General features: G+C 40.5%; 1 protein-coding gene across 2 annotated transcripts in view; it reads right to left on the bottom strand.

Annotated features, from left to right (window-relative positions):
• FZD6 (frizzled class receptor 6) overlaps nt 1-14854 on the bottom strand; it is a 41453-nt gene extending 26599 nt beyond the window's left edge. The window contains exons 1-2 of one of the 2 annotated variants that reach the window (XM_055303401.1): nt 14716-14854; nt 13415-13751 (exon numbers count right to left, since the gene is read on the bottom strand). In XM_055303401.1, coding sequence (XP_055159376.1) covers nt 13415-13591 — 177 coding nt within the window. In that variant the 5' untranslated portion in view covers nt 13592-13751; nt 14716-14854. Of the gene's footprint in view, nt 1-13414; nt 13752-14715 lie in introns of those variants that run through there. The other variant, XM_055303402.1, reaches the window with a different exon arrangement.
• Between the last annotated feature and the right edge of the window lie 7456 nt (nt 14855-22310).

Below are 22310 nucleotides of genomic sequence, written 5' to 3'. Positions count from 1 at the left end.
CTATTCACTGTCCAGTTTAAGGGCAGGCAGAATGAAAGTGACACATGTACTTCTGCTACATTAAAGTAAATTCCTTACTGGGCAAATATGGCAAGTCCCATCCTTTGTTTAATTCTTCTAGAATGCCAACGCTGGTTAATCCAATAATGGTGTTCACGCCATGAGCAGACAATAAGTCATTTACTCAAATTACTCAAAAGTAATTTGAGTTGAACACTCAAATACCTTCAGAGACTACGCAGGTAAATTCAGAGGGCAGAAGACAGTAGGAGCAACTGGGAGCAGCTACCATTCGACTCTGGCAGACTGCTATTTGAAAATGGGGGCACACACTTGTCAGAACAATTTTTCACAAGAAAACAGGATCTAGATTTTTATGTAAAATCTCCAAATTTTAAATTTTGGCACTTTAATATGAACATGTAAAACACCATACAGGACAAATAAAACATCTTCAGGGCAGATCCAGTGTGGACCACTTTCAAGTTCTGTTGCAAACTAACAGACATAAAGAATTTTAGATTTGGGGGATACCTGGGTGGCTCAGTTGGTTAAAAATCTGCCTTCAGCTCAGGTCATGATCCCAGGTTACTGGGATCAATCCCCTCCCCATATCGGGCTCCCTGCCCAGTGGGGAATCTGCTTCTCCCCCTCCCTCTACCCCTCCTCCTGCTTGTGTGATCGCTCTGTCAAATAAATAAATAAACTCTTTTTTTAAAAAAATCAATTTTAGATTTGGAAGGGACTTTTGAGTGGACTTTCAAGTCTATTATTTTCAAAATGTGTGTGTGTGTGTGTGTATTTTACCAAGGAAGATTTTCTTTAAAAAAGAGATTACAAAGAAGCCCAATATATTAAATAAATAAAAGCACAGCTGCTCCAGCTGAAAAGGAAGCCCTCCCTCTGAGATACCTCTCACTCCTCCCCTTCCCTGCCATTGACCTCAAAGCACTTCCAGAGATCAGAGTTTGAAAACCACTGACCTAATCAAGACCTTCAGGTTAAAAGTGAGGAAACAGAATCCAACTGCTTACTGAAGTTATTACTGAAATCCCCAAATCTAACCTGAATTAGAACTTGTGTCTTGTCTAATGCTATCTAATGTTACTTTTACCAATACTATAGGTACTGATAATAAATCAGAGTTGCACTTGCCACAAACTAGACATCGTGGTTTTTCATATGCCAATTCTTTTACAACAATCCTGTGTGAGATGTTCTTACCTCCACTCTGCTGATGAGGAAACCAAGGCTCTAAGAGCAGCTTTCATCGAGTGCCCTAAGCAGCAACTGACAACCAGGATGTGAACCTAGGTCCATACGACTCCAGAGTATGTCCTCTTTAACCCTGATACTATACTTTCATCCAACTACCTTCCCCAAACTACAAGAAGGTTGGCAAGAAGGCTAATAAAGGGGGAATCCCAGGGTGGCTCAGCGGTTTAGTACCTGCCATTGGCTCAGGGCGTGATCCTGGGGTTCTGGGATCGAGTCCCGCATCGGGCTCCCTGCATGGAGCCTGCTTCTCCCTCTGCCTATCTCTGTCTCTGTCTCTCTATGTGTGTCTCTCATGAATAAATAAGTAAATAAAATCTTTAAAAAAAGAAAAAAGAAGGCTAATAAGGATGAAGAGGAAAACATATCAAAAGAGGGCTGGTAATCTACATGAAACAAAAGTCTTCAGTTTGAAAAATAAATGTTCACAGGACATATAATCAAAGCGAATGAAACCTCAAATTATGTTTATCACATATCAGATGGTGCACATACCTCCTGAGGCAGGTAGTTTTTTTTAAACAAATAAGAACACTTTAAATAATGGGTAGTCAGCCTGTTACCTAACTCATCCCAACTGGGTGAAAACAGACAAATAGAACGAGCAGATTTCCCCAAATCATTTGAACTCAAAAACTTGAAAGGAATCATTTATGGCTTTCCCTAAAATGTCCTGGGTTTCTCAGAAACCAAACCCCAAGACGGAAAAATTACTAACTTGGCTCACTAGACATTTCTTATGCCTATCATCTTACACTCTGAATTCCATCATATTATTAAACTAGTATTTATATTTAACAGGACAAGTGCTATGTAAATAGGTGAACTGAGCAGCAATTCAAACTTCTAGTCTGATCAGTCCCCTCCCTTTCTCCCCCCTTAGTGACATAGCTCTTTCAAGTGTGTCAGTAAGTAAACCAGAGCCCTCATGGTCTCACTCATGAATTTCTTCTTTTCAAATTTCATTCTCAAAGAAGACTCAGAAATTCATCCAGTAACTAACCGTAACATAAAATATCAATGCTTTTGAGATTCTACTATTCAATAGTAACTAAACAGTCCAGTTGATTATAGTCTTAACATTCAGAAAAATAAAAGGTAGCCTCCTTAAAGGAAATGGTTAGCCCTTCATAGAAATCCTGCGGTAGCTACTATCAGTACCAGCAGAGATGAGGAAGAAGAGGGTAATTAAGAAGGCAATCGATGCCTCTGTTCTAAAATACAACCAAAGTCAAATTATGATAAAAAAAAAAGATAAGAACCAAAATATGCGAAGTATTTTATATAATCCTTTGTTGGAAAAAAAAAATGCCAGCATTCTAATTCTAGTTCTAGCTCTGCCATTAACTACTAGTGCTACCTTGGCAAAGCATTTTCTGTGTTGGAGGCTTAGGTCATTTGACAGTACAATGAGAGTGATGAACTAGTGGATAATCTCTAAGGACATTTTTATGACTCAAAAAGTTTATGAAGAAGATAACAAAGACTTCTGTAACAGAGTTGGACATAAATTTCAAAACAACTGTAGGTACAATGAATTTTCTCGTTGATAGATAATCCTGTCTCACACTGAGCTCTGGAGTGAATGCTTATCATTTCCATCTGCTCAGCAGCCCTATGTGGGTAATCCTAAAGTAGGTGAGATGCTACAGAAGCTTAAGAAGAGATGCAGGGATGCAACCTGGCATGTAATCTAAGAGTGGCCATTTGGATGCTCCAAGTGTTGTGATTCTTGGGGAGAGGGCTATGCAAAAGAACAGATAAAGTCGTATTATTTCATCAATAATGCCCAGAGTGTCAAAATAAGTATCCAGAGACAATGATCTAGAAGCATCCAATGGCGCTGGCACTGGTGACAGACTGATCCTTATGGCATGATCTTAGCTGTGTCCTGGTTCCCTTTGCTCCCCTCTCTATTCTGAACCTGGTTCTCTGGTCTCCCCAGTGACTCAAGAAGCTATCCAATATCCGTCCATTTTCTGTTTAAGTTAGTACAGGTTGGTTTCTACTGGTTGCAACCAAGAAGACTGACTGGTATGGCAATTATATAAAAAATGGGTTGTAAGTGACCTCAGTGAAACAGGAGGAATCCCAGAACTGGTTTTCTGGCCTAAGTGAGGCAAAAGCAGTGAACACTCTGCCAGCATTTGGAGATAGAAATCTGGCAACCCATGGTATACCAGTTAATTGCAGTATCCTTGAAATCACTTAGATTCCCAGAACGCCTTAGAATTATGTGCCCAGTAAAGGTAAACTGAGTGGCTACTGCCAGAGAAGCCAAAAGTATGGAAAGTGTGGAAAATGTGAGGAAATCATGGACTGTGGGCTGAGGTGAGTGCTCCTAGGGGTACTGTTTACCTTAGGAAAGAGTGAAAACTGGCATCCCTCAATTCTTGGTTAGAGGAGTGGAATGAAATACAAGGATTAAAAAGATTTAAAGTTTAAGAAGTTGAAAGCCAAATGCACAGTTTTATCTTGCAGGTTGCCAAATTATATCAGTTAAATTTCCTTCCCTTTTACATACGAGATGGAGAAATATTGTGATCTGGAAGCAGTGGAACCCCGGATCTGAAGCGAGAATACAAGACAAGGTTCAGAGTACTCACACAGGCTCTCTGAACCTGAAGACCTCAGCACACCCTCATCCCTTGTCTGTTGGGACAGATGCTCCTCATCTGAAAGATTTACATTGTAAGAGAAAATAAAGGGCTTCATACCACATGCCAACCACGCTTCAATGTCTCAACCTATAAGTAGAGTTCTACCCCAGCAAGCCCTGGGAAGGTCAAGTCAAAATCAAATCTGGAAAAGAGGAGTATACATTATTTGTAAGACACTGTTCACTTAAATTTGGGTTTCTGAGTATGTTGGATTGAGGAGGAAAGAACAGAATATTAGGCAGGGCTAAGATACGCTGATACTGATGTATTCATTCTAGATTCAATGTGCTAGTTTCAGAAAGTGGGCTTCTGGAGGTCAGCTGATAAATGGACTTATGACAGGGGCTTTGTTGGACCCCAAACCCAATCCACTGTAATTTCCCAAGTCCATGCATGCATGCTTCAAATAGCCATATTTAGCAACAGCATAATCATCATACTGGATTCGTGGATAAACAATATCATGGTAGAAGGGGCCAAATAAAAACCACTAGAAGTCTCCCTCTACCATGAAAGAAAATCAAAAGTAAAACTATAAGGGGGTGGGGGGCAGGGGAAGGCACTTTCAGAGACTAGCAACAGCACTGAAAACATATTTAGGGGTGTACTTCTTAGCACCTGTCCATTTTGACTCTCCAGCACAACTGAATGTGTTATTAACAGATTGTCTTAAGCAACCTTAAACAAATGGCTAAGAAGCTTTTTCCAGATATGATCTCTATTGTAGCAAATTAGTACAGCCTAGGCACCTCATACGCAGGCCAATGCTAATCTGGTCAATACTTTTTGCCTCCAAAAGCCATTTACTTTCATCTAGGAAGAACAGCAACACATCTTTACCAACTTGCCTTAGAACAGTAGTTCTCAAAGAATGTTCCCTGAATAAGCAGCAGCAGCAAGGGGACCTCTTAGAAATTCAAATTCTCCACCCCAGACCTACAGATTCAAGGATTCTGGGGGTGGAAGCAGTGATCTGTATTTTCACAAACTCTTCAAATGGTTCTCATGCACATTTCAAAGTTTGAGCAGCACCACCTCAGAGTAACATTAGCTCTGGGCCTTAAGTTCATCATCAGAGACTCTGACCATATCCCTGCTTCACAGGACATCACGTTGGCCCACCATATTTAAGACATAAAGCTGCTAAGGCCATAGATATATTCCAATGAGGAGATTAACCCTAAATAAATAAAAGGTGCTTCCATTTTGGTTTTGCTAATAGTTCCTGGTAAGGACTAGACACATCTATGGGACATCTAGAGATAACCACAGAAGCTACCGCTCACAAGCTGGGTATTCTCTAATTCACCCACTCACGATACCAGGTATACCCAATAGCATTCCATCTTTAAGTGGCCTGAGCAGCTATTAAAGACATGGGAAAGTAGCATGAGTAAATGCTTATACTCTCAGAACACTTGCTTCTTCCATATTACTGTCTTTTTCCTTAAAACATACCAGCTAGCTTCCCATGCTATGACATGACGATGGAAGGAATCATAATATAAGCCTGGAATTGGTGGCACCGTAAAGATCCTGAAGAGAAAGTTTGGGTTAGAATTTTACTAGAGAACAATCAAAAGAAGAAAGATATTGTGATTTTTTAAAAAATACATAAAGCTACCACCCCTAAGCAGAGTGGACCTGTGCCAGTATATTAGCTATACCTTGACTCCTGTAGTACTAAGCTAAAAGTAAGTGGATACATATAAGCAATTGTCACTTTGCTGAAACATGAATCCCACATGGAAGCAAGGAAGCCAGCTACTTTATTACTGAACAAGACCAAGTGCCACAAAATACCTGATTCTCAGCTCAGGATCTGTGCTTTCTACTCATGATAAAATACACAGTAATTCTCAAGAAGTGATAAAAGCTTTACTCCTTATTTTAAAATAGCACCAAACCAAAGCTAACTTCTAGTGATGGTAATGAGAATTGGGGGAAAGTGAAGTCTAAAAAATGATTTAAAAAAAAAAAAGTGATAGGCCTTACCTAGACAACAGAGTCACTAAAGATCTAAAGAGATCTTTCAATATTTACACCTCAGAGAGTAAATACTGATAAAGTAGCTACAGAGATCTCAAGTAAATTCTATGAGAATGTTAATGGACTACAATAAATAAAGTGATGCAAACTTTGTCACTTATTTTCATGAATGTGACCAGTATTAGGCAAGTGAGCTTCTTTAAATAATACAAAGTAGAGCCTGGAACATAAGAGAATAAAAAGTGGGAATTTACATTATTTCCACAATGGAATGCTTGTTATTTTTAAAGTAGTTCTTAGCAGGCAGCATTATAACTTTTTAATTATTTCTTCAAAAGAGTGTTTATTTTGGAAATTAGACAAGTATACACAATAACTGGTTGACACTACAAAAGAATCTGTCTAGTAAAGAGTCAATTTTTTTTAAAGATTTATTTATTTGACAAAGAGAGAGGATGAACACATAAGCAGAGGGAGCAGCAGAGGGAGAGGGAGAAGCAGACTCCCTCCCCACTGAGCAGGGAGACAGACAAGGGGCTCCATCCAGGGCCTGAGCCAAAGGCAGGTGCTTAACTGACTGAGCCATCCAGGTGCCCCAAGAGTCAATTTTTTAATTTAAAACTTGTAGCTTAGAAAAACTCTAACTCCAGGGAAACTACACATTCAGGTATACATTCAACAAATATTAATGACAAATATACAAACCAGAGTAATAAGGCTTCATCATCTATATGTCACATTAAGGTTTCACTATGTTACATTCTCAAGGAAAGGAAATAACCACAACACTACAGTCTTCTCATGTCTCCTTGTGGACAGGCTCTCCTGCAGGCAGAACTAGTAATATCCTAGACCGTGGAATATCAAGGAATAGCCTGCAGGAACCTTGTGCCTCCCAGCAGCGCCTCCCAGGAGAAGTACTGTTCTCTCTTCACGTACCGGCCTAACCCTGAATCTGCAGATGCAGAAACACTCAGTACTTTCCTACTACTGAGTGGGAAACAAAGGCAGAAGAGAAATTATTAAATTCCCTTACTACCTATAGCTCACTGACAAGTCCTTAAAATAGTCAATGACATTACTCTAGGGACTTAGCTGCCTCAATGTTAATATTTTGCTAAGGGCAAAAGGCAACCTTAGTCTGACCCCCAGGAATCCTGTAAGTCTACTCTAACATATAAAAATTCCTTTAGAAACTTTCTTTATCTCTACCCGCCCCCCAAGATACATGTTGGCAATCATCCTTTGAGCACACATACGACCCACTGATACACCTCTAAAGAGTCTCATGATGAGTTTGTATTAAACAGTAAAAAATGACCTCTCCCCAACAATAGCTAGGCCCCTAAGGGTCCTGGAAACCTTGTTTCCAAAATACCTGGGAGGCTTAGGCTCTCCCTAACCCATTCCCAACTTGAAAGTACATAATGGCCACTCCTCAAGCCCCCTCCCCGCCCCCCCCAGCTCTTTCTGACCACAGGTTCTGTCCCCATATTTTAATAAAACCACCTTTTTGCACCAAAGTTGTCTCAGGAATTCTTTCTTGGCTTTTCAGCTTTGAACCCTAACATCTTTCCTACATTATTACTGCAACACTACATCACAAAGGAAGGTTAAGTTTGTGAGTTCTACATTTACACAACAAACAAAACACAACAGCAGCCATCATACACACACTGACTTGGAACACTTTTGAATATGTCTCATTTTTAATAACTCGACTTATTTTTAGAATAGTTACAGCTATTTTGAGAAAGTCTTTCCTGAAAAACAAAAGTTAGTCAACTAAACATTTTCTTCCCTTGCATATGGGGATATAAGAGGAGAGAATAAAGAGGAAATGAAAGGGTTGCTGGACTCTTCTACAAGCAGGAAAGTGAAAATGTTTAAAAACCACTGCCCAGCAGAAATAGGTTTTTTTTTTCCTTAGAAGTTTGTTTATATAGTTTTTCTCCATCCCTTTATTTTTAATTGGATAGAGAGACATTTTAGTGCTCCATATTAACAGGTGGAAAGGAAAGCATCTTTTTTTTTTTTTTTTTTTTTTGGCTTACTTCCCTTTAGACTGTTCAAAAGTAGAATGACCACATGCTGTTCCAAACACAATACATGACTTTGCTTTTGCGTAGATCTCAATGAAGGCAATTCAAAAAGAAAAATACAATATTCCTGTTTCCATTTTCCCTAGATCAGTCTCAGCTCTTTCTGGATGAAATCACTCTCTCATGGGACATCAACCTCACAATTTGGGAAACAATGGTCTAGATAAGAAACAAAAAGGAGCACAATGGAAAACCAGCAGCCATTTGTTTTTCTACTTGGGAGAGTTAGGCTGTACAACATCCTTTTCATTACCGAGCCAAGTTACTATTCAGAATTATAAATTAACTCTTTGAAATACAAGTGACTTCAGCTTCAGATAATAAAAGAAAAATCTGAAGTCCCTCATTTCAAGCAACCTCTGAAACAAAACCAAAGAACCAGAATATCACAGTCAGTGCTCTGTGATAAATCTGGCCTAAGAAAAATTTATGTGGGAAGTAAATAACATATAGCTCAGGTAATGTATTAACAAGAATGCCCAATAATGTTTACTTATTACAATACTCTGTGTGTACAATCCTTAAGAACACTTTCAAATACTTTAAACCATACTTTGTCCAAACCTGGGGAAAAATGGCCCATTGCCTGTTTTTGTGAATAAAATTTTACTGAAAACACATCCACATTCACTTGTTTACATACTGTTCATGGCTGATTTTTTGCTACAATTGCAGAGTTGAATAGCTGTGACAGCCTGTATGGTCTGCAAAGCTAAAACTATTATTATTATTTGGTCTTTTACAGAAAGTTTACATTCCTTGCTCTAAACCAATGGGTCTCAAACTTTAATGTTCATAAGAAATACTTAGCTTGTTAAAACAGTTACCTAGGCTCTAGCTTCCCAGATCATGATTCATTAGGTTGGGATGGGGTCCATAAACTTGCATTTCTAACAAGCTCAGAAGGTGCTGGTCTATGAACTGAACTTTGAGAATCACTACTCTAAACCATCTCATATAATCACAGATGAGCAATGACAACAGATGCTATGAACTCTAGTAGTATAAGACAGGATAGCCACAAAATAAAAACTAAGGTGTAAAAGAGGAGTGGGATCTGTTGATGTATGGAATTCTTGGCAGCTAAGAAAGCACAATTGGTTGCCATGATCAGCTGATAATTCTTCAATCCCTCTTCCTAACATTAATTCATAGTGAACACTGGAAATGCAACATGGACCAGCAGGAACCGAAAGCAATGGGGTTGGAGGTGTAAAACCCAGTCTGTAGTTTAGAGAAGTTATAAAATGCTTTTTTGTTTTTAAGAAAAAGCCAGGCTATATGCAGGTATGATTTAGTATTTGACTATAGTACAACGTTTGAAAAAAAAAATCTGAGACATATGGTTTATAATACAATGTGCCAATCAAAAGATGAATTCTTTCACTCCATATAAACATAAATGGTTGGGTGCCTGAGTGGCTCAGTCGGTTAAGCATCTGCCTTCAGAGCTCAGGTCGTGAACCTGAGGTCCTGGGATCAGGCCCCCCACCATTGGGCTCCCTGCTCATCTGGGAGACTGCTTCTCCCTATTCCTCTACCTGCCACTCCCTCTGCTTGTATGCTCTCTTACTCTCTGTCAAATAAATAAAATCTTTAAAAATAAATAAATAAATAAATAAATAAATAAATAAATAAATAAGGTTAAAGAGAAAAAGCTTTTTTTTTTAAAAAGATTTATTTATTTTAGAGGGAGAGAGATTGTGTGAGAAGGAGCAGGAAGAGAGACAAGGAGACTCCCCGATGAGCTATGTGGGGCTCGATCCCATGGTCCTGAGATCAGGACCCGAGCCAAAACCAAGAGTCGGATACTCAACTGACTGAGTCACCCAGGTGCCCCAAAAATAAAGTTTAAGTAAATTCTAAGAAACATGTGTCATGCTAATATCAGAAAGAACACAGAGGATGTCAACTAACACACTTTATTAGAACTAGGCTCAGGTAGAACAAGAGTGGGTGATACGTAAACCACCTAAAACTATCAGTTTCCTTCTCTTGGATACTGCAGATGATAGAGGTAGAAGATAAAGATTTGGAGGTAAAATTCTCTTTGCTGATTTATTAGAACAGGAAACACCACCTTTTTCTTTATTCAGTTTTTACTGTGCATCTACCACGCTCTGAGGCACTATACTAGGAATTAGGGGGAAAAATGAATAGGGGCACCTGGGTGGCTCAGTGGTTGAGCATCTGCCTTAGGTTCAGGGCATGATCCTACAGGGAGCCTGCTTCTCCCTCTGCCTGTGACTTTGCCTCTCTCTCTGTCTTTCTCATGAATAAATAATTTTTTTAAATTGAAAAGCAAAAGAATAAACACCATCCTTCCTCTCAACATACTTGCAATCTAGTGAGAGCCACATAACTAACTGCAATACTGAATAATATGTATAAGGACCATTGTATATTTTAAGTACCATCAGAGTGTAGGAAGTGAGATTACCTATGTTTCGGAGGAAGGTGAAGAAAGGCTTCACTGGGCACTGAGTTACTGCTTTAATTGAAACCTGCAGAAACTGAGCAGGTGAAGGAGGGGTAGAGAGCGGAGGAAGCAGTGGATACTATGTGTACAAAGGTACAGAAGTGAGAGAATACTATTGATGTGATTTCTATAAACAGGTCAGCTTGGTTGAAGCAGAGAGTAACAGCTGAAGGGACAAGATGGGAAGCTGGACAGGAAGGCAGGGTTGCATATGAAGAGCCTTGAGAGCCACACTAAAGTTAGGTTTATTCTTCTAGCTCTAGGGAAATGGTCAAGAATGCCACCCCCAACACGGACCATGTGGGTTTGCATTTTAATAAAATCACCAGAGAAGAGCAATTGGTGAAAACTGTGAGGAGACTCTGCATTCATGGCACAGATGAGAAGAAGAAAGAGAAGTAGGTCTGAATAGAGGTTAAAAAAAAATTCCCAGCTTAATTTTTGTAGAAATGAAATTTGCAAGAAGCAGCAAAGACCGAAATTAACACATCACATTCTGAATTTAGGAAATATTTTCTTTTTTTATCCAATAAGGCCAAAGGCTAAAAAACACTTAAAGAAGACATCTGGTCTATGTTGACAGAGAAGACCTTGTCAGATTCTAGTCTCAGACCTTGAACAAATTATAACTTCTCTGAGCTTCAGTTCCTTCACCTATATGATGAAGGGTTCAGGGTTCTTGATCTGGGCTATAAACAGAAGTATATCTCGATATAATTGGTTTCCTTTGTAATGCTACTCATCTAAATTAAATTTTAAACCATTCTCTTATTCTGAGAAGAGGTCAATGGTACAAAAAAAGATTAAGCAGCTCTGCATGATATTTAATGTCACAACTCTCAAATTATAGGATTTTGGACATTCATTATAGGAACTAAAAGAGAATGTCTCTGGCTAAGGACAAATATGGATGGGGCGCTTGTAAAAGCACAACACCATGGACAAAAAATAAAATAAAAGAATACACAGGGATTTACAGTCTGACAAAGGTTTATATTCTTTGCTTTTCCGTGTCCTTTTCCTGTTTTGTAGTTTAATGCTGTATTAAACAACTGCTTGATGGCTTCCTTCTCTTATGTCCTTAAACTTACTGAAGCATGATTTTATAGAATAAAACTTAACAGTAAAGTCTGTGAAAACGCTTAGCATATGGGGAAGATTATATAATGAGGTTGCTAATGTTAGCAATCAAATAAAGGTGGTGAGAACAAAAATGCCTTCATAAGGTTCAGACACAAAACTACCTGGGGGAAAAAAAGAAGCTAGGTAAATAAAAAACAACATTTTCTTTTTCTGTTCTTTTTTTTTTTAAGATTTTATTTATTCATGAGAGACATGGAGAGAGAGAGAGAGAGGCAGAGACACAGGCAGAGGGAGAAGCAGGCCCCATGCAGGGAGCCTGACGTGGGACTCGATCCTGGGTCTCCAGGATCACACCTTGGGCTGAAGGTGGCACTAAACCACTGAGCCACCCAGGCTGTCCAACAACTTTTTCTTTTAATCAGAAACAATTGTTTTTTAAAAGACATGTGGGACAACATGTAGTTCTTCTCATCTTGAAATTACAGGATTTAATAGCAAGGATGCATCTCTCCCCTCTCTCTACAATGGTACTGATAATGAACTCCAAATGACGTAAATTTATAAGGCCACTGTTATAATTTAAACACTGTAGCTACTATACAGAAAGGAAATCAGATTTAAAAACAAAAATATTTTAAAGAACTCTATAAGACATGAATTATAAAACATATTATCAGAGAAAAGATGAATGATATAATTATTCTTTGAAGGTACTCCTATTCCTTGAAGGTACTCATTACATACTTTATTTTGCTCAGATTAAACTATCAAAATGGTTCTGATTAATCAATGAAAGTATCGCTGCATTTGAGCACTGAGCAATGCAGTGGTTTGAAAAACCACTGGAAGATTACCATAATGTAATTTGTAGTATCCTTTTAAAGTACATGTACTTAGTATTTAAATGCTCAGCTTTTTTAGACCTGAATCCAATGGGGAACTTTTGAATGCACAAGTTAAATCTACTCACCTTTTAAATTATTATCTATATTAAAATTGTAGGAGTTTCATCTCTTAGCAACATTCTGAGGGAAAATGAGGGAAAAAAGCCTTTACCACCGCTGGACCCTTCTTCTGAAGAAAAACTACAATATTTGTATTCTTTCCTTCATGACACTTACCAACCTAACAGATCTGTGCAGTAGGGCAGGTTCCTGTCTCTACAGGTAACTTTCTTCCCACACATCCCTGGCAATCTGCATATCTATAAACCAGAGGCAGGTAACAGAAATACCTAAGGCAGTCTTTAGTGTCACTCTGCTCCTCCCCAGATGTGGTTTCTTTTAACAGGTATCCTTAAAAGAGTACGTAAGTGCTATGCTTTTTAAAAAAGTCACTTTTTAGCAAAAAAACACTATAGCTCCCGAGTCTTCCGGTAATTGATTTATTTTAGAAAAACTGTGCCAGGTAAACATTACAACTACTTATGAAAATATACGTATGTAGTTCAAGCACTTTTAATCCAGGCAATACAGAACATATGTTCAATGAATTAGGAAAAATTCAGAATTCACATTTCCAGAGGAACCACCACAGTTGATTCAGGAAGGCAAAATATTTGCCAGGAGCAAGATATTGCAAAATCATCGCTACATCTCATGTAAAATAAACCGTATCTTAAGCAAATCCACTAACAAGGGCCACAAATCTACACAAAACATAAGTTAGTAGGGGAAACTAATTTTTAAAGGATGTATTCAAAATATGACTTGTGCACAACCAAAGAAATCCCTTACTGCGTTAAAAAAAAAAAAAAGTCACATTTACAGTTTATTCCAGGGCATAACATAAACTATTTCTCTACAAATGTATGAAGAAATACTCACCTCCATTTTCACAGCAGCTGTACTCTGGTCATAATGTCTCATCAAATTAGGGAAAAACGTCATGTTGTAGGCCATTTTCATACATCGGGGCACAGTGATTGGTTCACAAGTGAAAAGACTGTGCCCTCTTACGAAGGGTAGAAAAACACACGTCCACAAGAATGTAAACATTTCCATTTTCCTCAACTTCCTGGTTTTAGCACATGGCTTGGATTAATCGCTCGATCTCTTCATTCTCAGATTTCCATCCGAAAATAAAATGTTCAGATTCCTCTTTCATTATTTGGCCATTTTGAAGGAAGAAGCTCTTTTCCTGAAATGAGTTCTGGGTCAAGCGCTGTAAAAAAAAAAAAAAAAAAAAAAAAAAAAAAAAACAAGAGAAGTGTATCTGCAACACCGGTCATCAGCTCCAATGTGGACATCCAAGTGCAGAGTTAAGATTTTCACCGTCGGTAACTAACCCTGGAGAAAGGACGGAGAAGTCCGTCCCCTCCAGAGAGTCTTCCACCTGCTTTTGCGCAGAATGTTTAATTTGTCGAGGAAGTCCCGTCTCTAGGGAACCGGTGGTAGAACGCTGGGGCCGCCCGGAACGCGCGGCGAACGTGGGGGCGGAGGGGGCGGAGGGGGCGGAGGGGGCGGAGGGAGGGGGCGCAGAAGAGCAGGAGAAGCGCGCGGGGCTCGGGAGAAAGCAGCAGGTACCAAGGGCATCCACGATGGCAGATTCTAAGGGGCCCCTGTCGGGTATCTGATCGCGCGCAAGAACACCGAGTCCCAGGGAAATTCCTGAAGACCTAGTGAGTTCCTGAACTCCTTAGGGGCTCCAAAGGGCCCGCTTTTGCGGCAGTCTCGGGCAGATAACACTGGTGGTTTCACAAGGCCACCTAGAGGGAGCCGTCTAGGATTCCTCCCGGGGGACCAAGTTCGTGTTCCCGGGCTGGGGCGAGCAGCGACCCCGCCCAAGGGGAAGAGGAACAAAGCTGGGCCAAGAGGGCGACGGGTGTCTGGGGGAGGACGGGCTGCGGGCCCCCGAGGGCCGACCAGCCGCCCCCCAACACCCGCCCCCCCGGGGCCAAGCTCCGGGCGCGGGAACCCGCCCCACACCCGCACCTGCCCCGGGCCTAGAGCGGGGCCCCGGCCGCGTCCCCACGAGCCGCTCCCCGACTTCTGCGCACACTCGGGCCTGCGCGGCCTGCCCGCCGCCCCCGCGCCCCCGCGCCCCCGCGCCCCGCACCTGCGCCCCCGAGGCCCGCCGCGACCCCGGGGCACCTGCCCCCCAGCCCGCGGCCGAGAAGGAGCCTCACCTCCCGCCGTCCGCCCACGCGCGCCCACCGCGCCCGGAGAGCGCTCCGGGAGGCGTCGGGACTCCAGCTGCCTCGGAGCGGCCCGGGGCGCGAGGGCTGAGCGATCCCGCGAGACTGCGCCGCCAGGTCGGGCGGGCAGGTCTGGGCTCGCGGCGGCGGCGGCGGCGGCGGCGGCGGCGGCGGCGGCGGCGGCGGCCCCGGCCCTCCCCCCCCGCCCCGCCTGCGCTGCGGCCGGGCGGCGCCCCATTAGGGACCGTGTCCGGCCGCGGGCCCCGCTGTGCGCGCCCCGCGTGTCGCTGTCCCGGGCCAGAGGGCTTCGGCCTCGAAGGGTCTTTGGAAGCTCGGAGCCCCGACAGATCCTTTAAGAGAACCCACTCCATTTCGGATTAAAGGGCACAAAAGAATTCTCAAAGGGGGCAGATTTGCCCCAGAAGTCAGTTGTCCAAGTTGGTTGGAAAGTGGGTGACTTCCTGGGTAACTGTCCCTCCCCCCCAAAAAAAAAATCCCTTTTGTTAATTCTGGGCGTCCAGCCACCCCCACCTGAGGCACAGGTGGCAGTGGACTTCTAGCTCTGGCAGGTCCCACAAGAACCCTAATAGTTGAACTACTTTAGAAGTCAATCTAGTGTTTAGTACTAGCTATGCCTCACATCATCTCACCTATTATTAATCCCTCCTTTCTTCCTAAGGAAGACATAAGGAACATAAGGATCTTTTTAGTCTCTCTCTTGTTTTGTCATTTCTAGAATGTCATATGGTTGGAATTGGAGAATATGTAGTTTTTTCAGATTGGGCCTCTTTCACTTAGTAATATTCTTCAGTGTCTTTTCGTGGCTTCATAGCTCATTTCTCAGTAGTGCTGAATAAAATTCCATTGTCTGGATGTACCACCGTTTATTTATCCATTCACCTGCTGAAAGAGGCCTTGGTTGGTTTCAAGTTTTGGTGATTGTGACTAAAACTCCTGTAAACACCTGTGAGTAAGTTATCGTGTTGATGTTAAGTTTTCAACTCTTTTGGGCAAATACCAAGTCAGTTTTATAAGAAACTGTCAAAATGTCTTCCAAAGGGCCCTACCATTTTTTATTCCCAATAGCAAAGTTTGAGAGTTCCTGCTGCTCCACATCCTCAACACCATTTGGTGATGTCAATGTTCTGTATTTCAGCCATTCTAATAGGAGCAGAGTGGAATCACATTGTTGTTTTAATTTCCACTTCTCTGATGACATACGATGTGAACATCTTTTCACACACTATTTGTGATCTGTGTATCTTCTTTGATGAGGTTTCTGTTAAGGTCTTTGGCCAGTTTTTAAAGTGGGCTGTTTGTTTTCTTATGGTTGGAATTTAAGAGTCCTTTATATATTTTGGAAAACAATCCTTTATCGGGTATATCTCTTGCAAATATTTTCTCCCAGTCTGTGGCTTATCTTCAAAATCTCTTGACACTGCCTTTCGTAGAGCAGAAGTTTTAAATTTTAATGAAGTCCAGTCCATCAATTATTTCTTTCATGGATCATGCCTTTGGTGTTGTATAGAAAAAGTCATCATCAAACCCAAGGACTTCTATATTTTCTCCTATGTTATCTTCTAGGAGTTTTATAATTGTTGAGGTTTTTTTTTTTTAAGATTTTATTTATTTGACAGAGAGAGAGTGCACAAGTAGGGGGAGCAGCAGGCAGAGGGAGAGAGAGAAGCCAACTCTCCACCGAGCACAGAGCCCAATGAGAGCCACCTAGGCACCTGGAGTTTTATAGTTTTGCTTTTCACATTTTGGTCTATAATCTCTTCTGAGTTAATGAATCTGGTCACAAATCTTACACAAAATCTTCACAAAAAATTGTTTGACTTGTGAATGTCCAGTTGTTCCAGGACTATTTGTTGAAAAGATGATCTTTGCTCCATGTATTGTCTTTTCTCCTTTGTCAAAGATGAGTTGCTATATTTATATGGATATATTTCTGGACTCTCTATCCTGTTCATAGTGAACAAAGCTGGACAAGGACGGTGACAGAATGTCTGGGCGAGGAAGACTGTGGGCCCCAGATCAAAAGTAACTGCACCCTCCGACATACACACCTTGTACAGGCTTCCAGCCCTGGACTTGCCCCATACCCCAGCACCTGTCCCTGTTTTGAGCAGATCTGTTGGTACCATTTTTCCAAAAGCATTTGCTCACTTCATGTCTCTGTGCCATATTTTGGTAATTCTCAAATTATTTCAAGCTTTTTCATTATTATTGTATTTGTTGTGGTGATCTGTGATCCATGATTATGACTCACTGAAAGCTCAGACCAGGTTAGCATTTTTTAGCAGTAGAGTATTTTTTAATTAAGGTATGTACATTGTTTCTTTAGACATAATGCTATTGCGCATTTACTGGACTACAGCACAGTGTAAACATAACTTTTATATGCACCAGGAAACCAAAACATTCATTTGACTTGCTTTATTACAGTGGTCTGGAACCCAACCCACAGTGTCTCTGAGGTGTGCCTGTATCTGCTTATATTACCCATCTGTTTTTACATGCTATTTTTTCCCTTAGAGCCCTTTGCATATTAATCGTAGTTATTTTAGATTTCTGGTCTGATAATTCCAACATTTCTGTATATCTGAGTCTGGTTCTGAGGCTTGCTCTGGTTCTTCAGATTGAGTCTTCCTGCATTGTACTACCCCCTGTAACTTTTTGTTGAAAGCCGGACACAATGTACCAGGAAAAAGAATAGTGGTAAATGAGGCTTCAGTGATGTGGAGTTGGGCGGGAGTGGGGTAGGGAAACATTCTATAGATCTATGATTAGGTCTCAGTCTTTTAGGGAGCCTGTGAATTTTACAAGAGCCTATCAGTTTATATTCCTCTCAGGTGGGACAATATCCTCGGAGTGGGCTGAGAGGGGTCAGGTATTTTTCTTCTCTCAGGTCAGTTAAGCTCTGATAGAAAGAATCCCAATAGGTTAAGCTTTGACAAGATAATTTCTCAAGTCTTATTAAGAAGAACAGAATGCTCAGGCATATTTCAATAAGATATTTTTCTTCCTTCCCCTGGTAGGAATGTGAGGGGATTTTTCTCCACCAGTTATTGTCAGAACCTGGTAGACCTTCAGGAAGTAAAGCTCAAGGTGTGGGAGTGCCCTGAAGACTGGGTCCCCGTGCGGTTTTTCACTCTTAGACGTGTCCATAACGAGTCTCCAGAAATTCTGCAATTAAGACTTCAGGCTTTCCTATCCCCAGACCAGAAACTCTATTTCTTCATTTTCTAAAATAAGTATTGCTTTAAGACTTTGATGAATATTTCAGTTGCTACTGCCTTAGCAGAACAAAGTTTCTCTGAATTAAGTTCAAAAGTTCCAAGGGCTATAACAACTCAGAAAAGTTATATAATTTAGCATTGTTGTTAATAGAACACTGATTATATGAAAACCATGATTCTAATAACAAAATTAGGTGATGTTACTAAAATGAAGAGAAGAAAATAAATTTTATAGAGTAAATATACCATTGGTAAATTGCATTAAGTTTTTATTTTATTACTTATCCAAACATCTCTGGCCCATCACCAGGCTAAGCAGATGCACATAATAATAATTACATTTCTTGAACTTGGTAATTTGCCTACTCATTAAAATATAGCTTTATACATTAAAATTGTTTTAATTTTGTGATAAAGGTAGGGAGGCAGAACATATTTTATTTAACACTTTGTTAGCTTTCTTTAGGGCTTTTCGGTATGTAGACATGGAGTACGGTGTCCTCCTTTGTACTCTTGCCTGGAGTCTGCCCACATCAGGTAGGTAGACCTACTTGTAATCCTTGACCTGATGCCCAGGCATTAGGAGTAGAGAGAGCAAACAGCAGTAGGGGGACCCCAGCAGGAGGAGGCTGGGTGAGCTCCGGCAAAGAAAGCAACAGAGGGAGAAAGGAACTTAGGTTCTCAGGGTTCCTTCCCTCCTGAAATTCCCTCCCAAACTCTTGTTTGCCTAACCCTTGAACGCTCTGCCTGTGGCTGCAGTCCCTCCAAGTAACGTGTGTGAATTCGATGGCTTACTGACTTAATTTGGAGGAGCCTATGAACACAAAGTAGAGGATAGCCTTTATTTAAAAACTTTCACTTGAAGTGCATGGCCTGTCACTCCCTGCTCTAAAAGCTAATTGCTGCAGCATCTGTAGGCAGAGCCATTAACCTTTTGCTGTGATTGAATCCATTATGGTTGGCTAGAAATAATGCACCTTCTAATGACTACCTTCGATATTACTGGGAAATAAAAATTTCAGTAGTAACATGACACTGCAGGAAAGAGCTACATATTTTTAATAACAGTTTGATGTGTAAGATTGTGTCTTTGGAGCTCTGGTATTGTCATTTGCAAATAAAAAGATTCATAATGCCAAAGAAAAACAGCTTCAGCTCTACTAACACTTTGAATTATATTTTGTACCTATGAGTTTACTGTGATTGATTTTACTTTTAGAGACTTCAATACCTACCATCTGGTCACCTTTAACATTAAATATCTTATCCTTTTTTTCTAGCAAAGCAGTTGTATTAAGTCCAATATTAGAAATGATTATTTTCCTCTAAAGCTTGTAGCATCTAGGAGAAAGGACTTCCGTCTCAAATTTAGTAATATAAATAATAGCTAAATTCATTCCCTTTGATATGCAAAACTAGCTTTACCCCTAATTGTGCATTATCTGTATCTGCTGTTAATGACTAAATATATCTTTTTAATTGTCTTAAAAACAAATGGGATAAGTATGTGTTACAGGGAGACAAATAAAGGAAAATATAAATTAAATTTTACAGAAACTGGAATTAAAGAAACAATATTTTTGCAGCTCAATAGAAAAATTTTATAGAAGAGGTGGACTTTGAGGAGCAACATGAATATAACATTATAAAGAGATTTGACATACCAAATATGGCATGTGAATGTTTAGAGGGAGCTATGGGATAATTTAATACAATAGATCTTGTGTATTTTTGCTTGAAGGCAGAGGCAGAGATTTGCCCTGAAGCTAATGAAGCTTAAACTTGAGGGACCTTTCTACAGCTTTAATTCTATATTTTAAATCTTATGTTTTTTTTTTTTTTAAAGAACCCCTAAAATTGTACTTTTCCTGAAAGGAGGAAAATAGTATAGTGGAGACCAGGGAAATGGAATAACTCAGAATTTGAGGCAGTTAATAACAACCACAAGAGCTGATTTCAACTAAGAAAGGGGGAACAGTGGAAGGGGAGGCTGCCGACTTGTGTTCTTATTAATAATACATTTTGTAGAACTAGTTAACTTTTGTTTGTATAACTTTAAAAAAACTCAAGACATTTATGTGTATAGGTGTAGATGTATGTAGGTGTGTATTTGAGGGGCAATAGAGCTGGGCAGTATGGATACGCAAGTTCCTTACTGCACACATCTTCAAGCCAGTATAAGCTCTCCCCATCTCTGTCCCTTGCTTTTCTTCAACTTGGAGGCTCCTTCTTCCTCCAGAAGGAGGCAGAAGGGGGGGAGGTGGGAAGTGGGGAGTCCCAGGGAAGAAGAAATGCTTCTCCCACAGTACTTGGCCTGCCCCTTCTCCATTTATGATGAGGAATTTCTTTCCATCAGGAAGTCTTCTTCATTATCTTCTCCCATGGGCTGGATTTTTTCTCTCACTGCTATATCCGAAAGTGGAAATCCACACTCAAGGTGAATTCAGCCTTCAAATGAAGCTGCTAATGGACAACTAAAGCCACGATTACAATATTGTATACCTGAAACTCATGTTATATACCAATTTTGCCTCAAAACAAACAACAAATGTGGGTCAATTTTGGTCTCTTTGTAAATAAGATTCTGGATGGTCACTCATTTTAATGCTAAGACATGCCTTTTGCTTAAATGGCTCTCCTTTTGCTCAAATTGAATGGATTATAACCTTAAGGATGGTATTTTATTAAAAAGAGAGAAAGATGATTTAAACAGGAACTTCATGAGTAGAATATTTTCATTTTAGTAAAAACTTTGGATAAAAGAAACTTGCATTTTAATTTGATTAACAAATCCATTTTAGCAAAAATGACACTAAGAATTATGTGGACAGTTGAACAACCATAGACACTTGAAATTATAAAAGCTGTTCTCAGGGCTTATTATAATTACAAGACAAATATGAAAGTTATAGAATGTTTTCCTAAATAAATTTCAATTGGTTTTAACCAAAGACACAATTGGCAGGTCTACATTTAAGTTGGGTGAGATCAGCATGTGGTGGTGGGGAGGAATGTCAGAGATGGAGCAGAGAGATAACAAGATATATTTCCAAGGAGCTATAAGAAACTATTGACATTGGGTCCCTTGTGACTGATCGGAATAAATAGAGTCTAAGGCAGAGGCTGATGTGCAAAGGCTACTCTTACTGAATATATATTACTTTTATAAAAATATTCTGAAGAAAAATTTCACAATGTAGTATATATACAACAGCAAAGGACAAAAATGAAATAAAAATGGTAAAAGCAACAATTTACCACCATACACCTATTAGGAAGGCCAACATCCACAACATCCACTTGTTACCAAAGTTGGACATGGATAGACATAGGGCTGGACCCAAATATCAAAGGCACGGGCAAGGCTTTATTAGGGCTACAGCTCAAGATGAAGGGAGACAGCACTAATAAAACTAGTCAAGCTGGCTTCCACCAATTGAGGGGGGTCCTGTCTATACAGAGAAAGCTGCAGCGCAGGTTCTCACCGTCTGATATTACTAACAAGAGGAAGGGGAAGAGCACCTGGGTGGCTGGATGGTTCAGCAGCTGCCTTCTGCTCAGGTCCTGATCCCAGGGTCCTGGGATGGAGTCTGGCATCGAGCTCCCTACAGGGAGCCGACTTCTCCCTCTGCCTGTCTCTGCCTCTCGGTGTGTGTCTCCCGTGAATAAACAAATAAATAATCTTTAAAAAGGGGGGGGGGGATGCCTCATTCTGATTGGCTGGAAGGGCCTCCTCCTAATTGGTCAAAATTGGCAGGCAGCTCAGGCAGCTTATTGGTGGGTTTTGGATCACGATCTGTATTAAGTCTTGCTGGTAGGTAGGGCCACATCCTGCTTCTGCTCTGTAAGAAAAGTGGTTTAAGAGGAACAGCTAACAGGGCAGCCTTGGTGGCGCAGTGGTTTAGCGCCATCTGAAGCCTGGGGTGTTATCCTGGAGACCGGGGATCGAGTCCCACGTTGGGCTCCCTGCATGGAGCCTGCTTGTGTCTCTGCCTCTCTCTCTGTATCTCTATAAATAAATAAAATCTTAAAAAAAAAAAAAAAAAAGAGGAACAGCCAACAGAAAGTGCCCCAGGTACACAATGTTTTTCACTTGAGTCTTGTTCCCATGGTCCCTGTCTCACGCTGACAACATCAGATTCTAGCAAGGACATGGAATAACTGCACCACTCATTCATGGCTGGTGGAAATACAAGGTGGTTACCCTGTTGTGGAAAGCAAAGTGACAATTTCTTACAAAACTAAACATACTCTTACCATACTACCATATAGTCCAGCAATCATATTCTTTGGTATTTACCCAAAAATAATTGAAAACCTACGTTCATGAAGAAACTTGCACAC

The sequence above is a fragment of the Nyctereutes procyonoides genome, unplaced genomic scaffold (genome assembly GCF_905146905.1).
Source record: "Nyctereutes procyonoides isolate TBG_1078 unplaced genomic scaffold, NYPRO_anot_genome, whole genome shotgun sequence".
NCBI classification, from domain to species: domain Eukaryota; kingdom Metazoa; phylum Chordata; class Mammalia; order Carnivora; family Canidae; genus Nyctereutes; species Nyctereutes procyonoides.
This window is presented reverse-complemented; position numbering and strand designations above follow the sequence as displayed.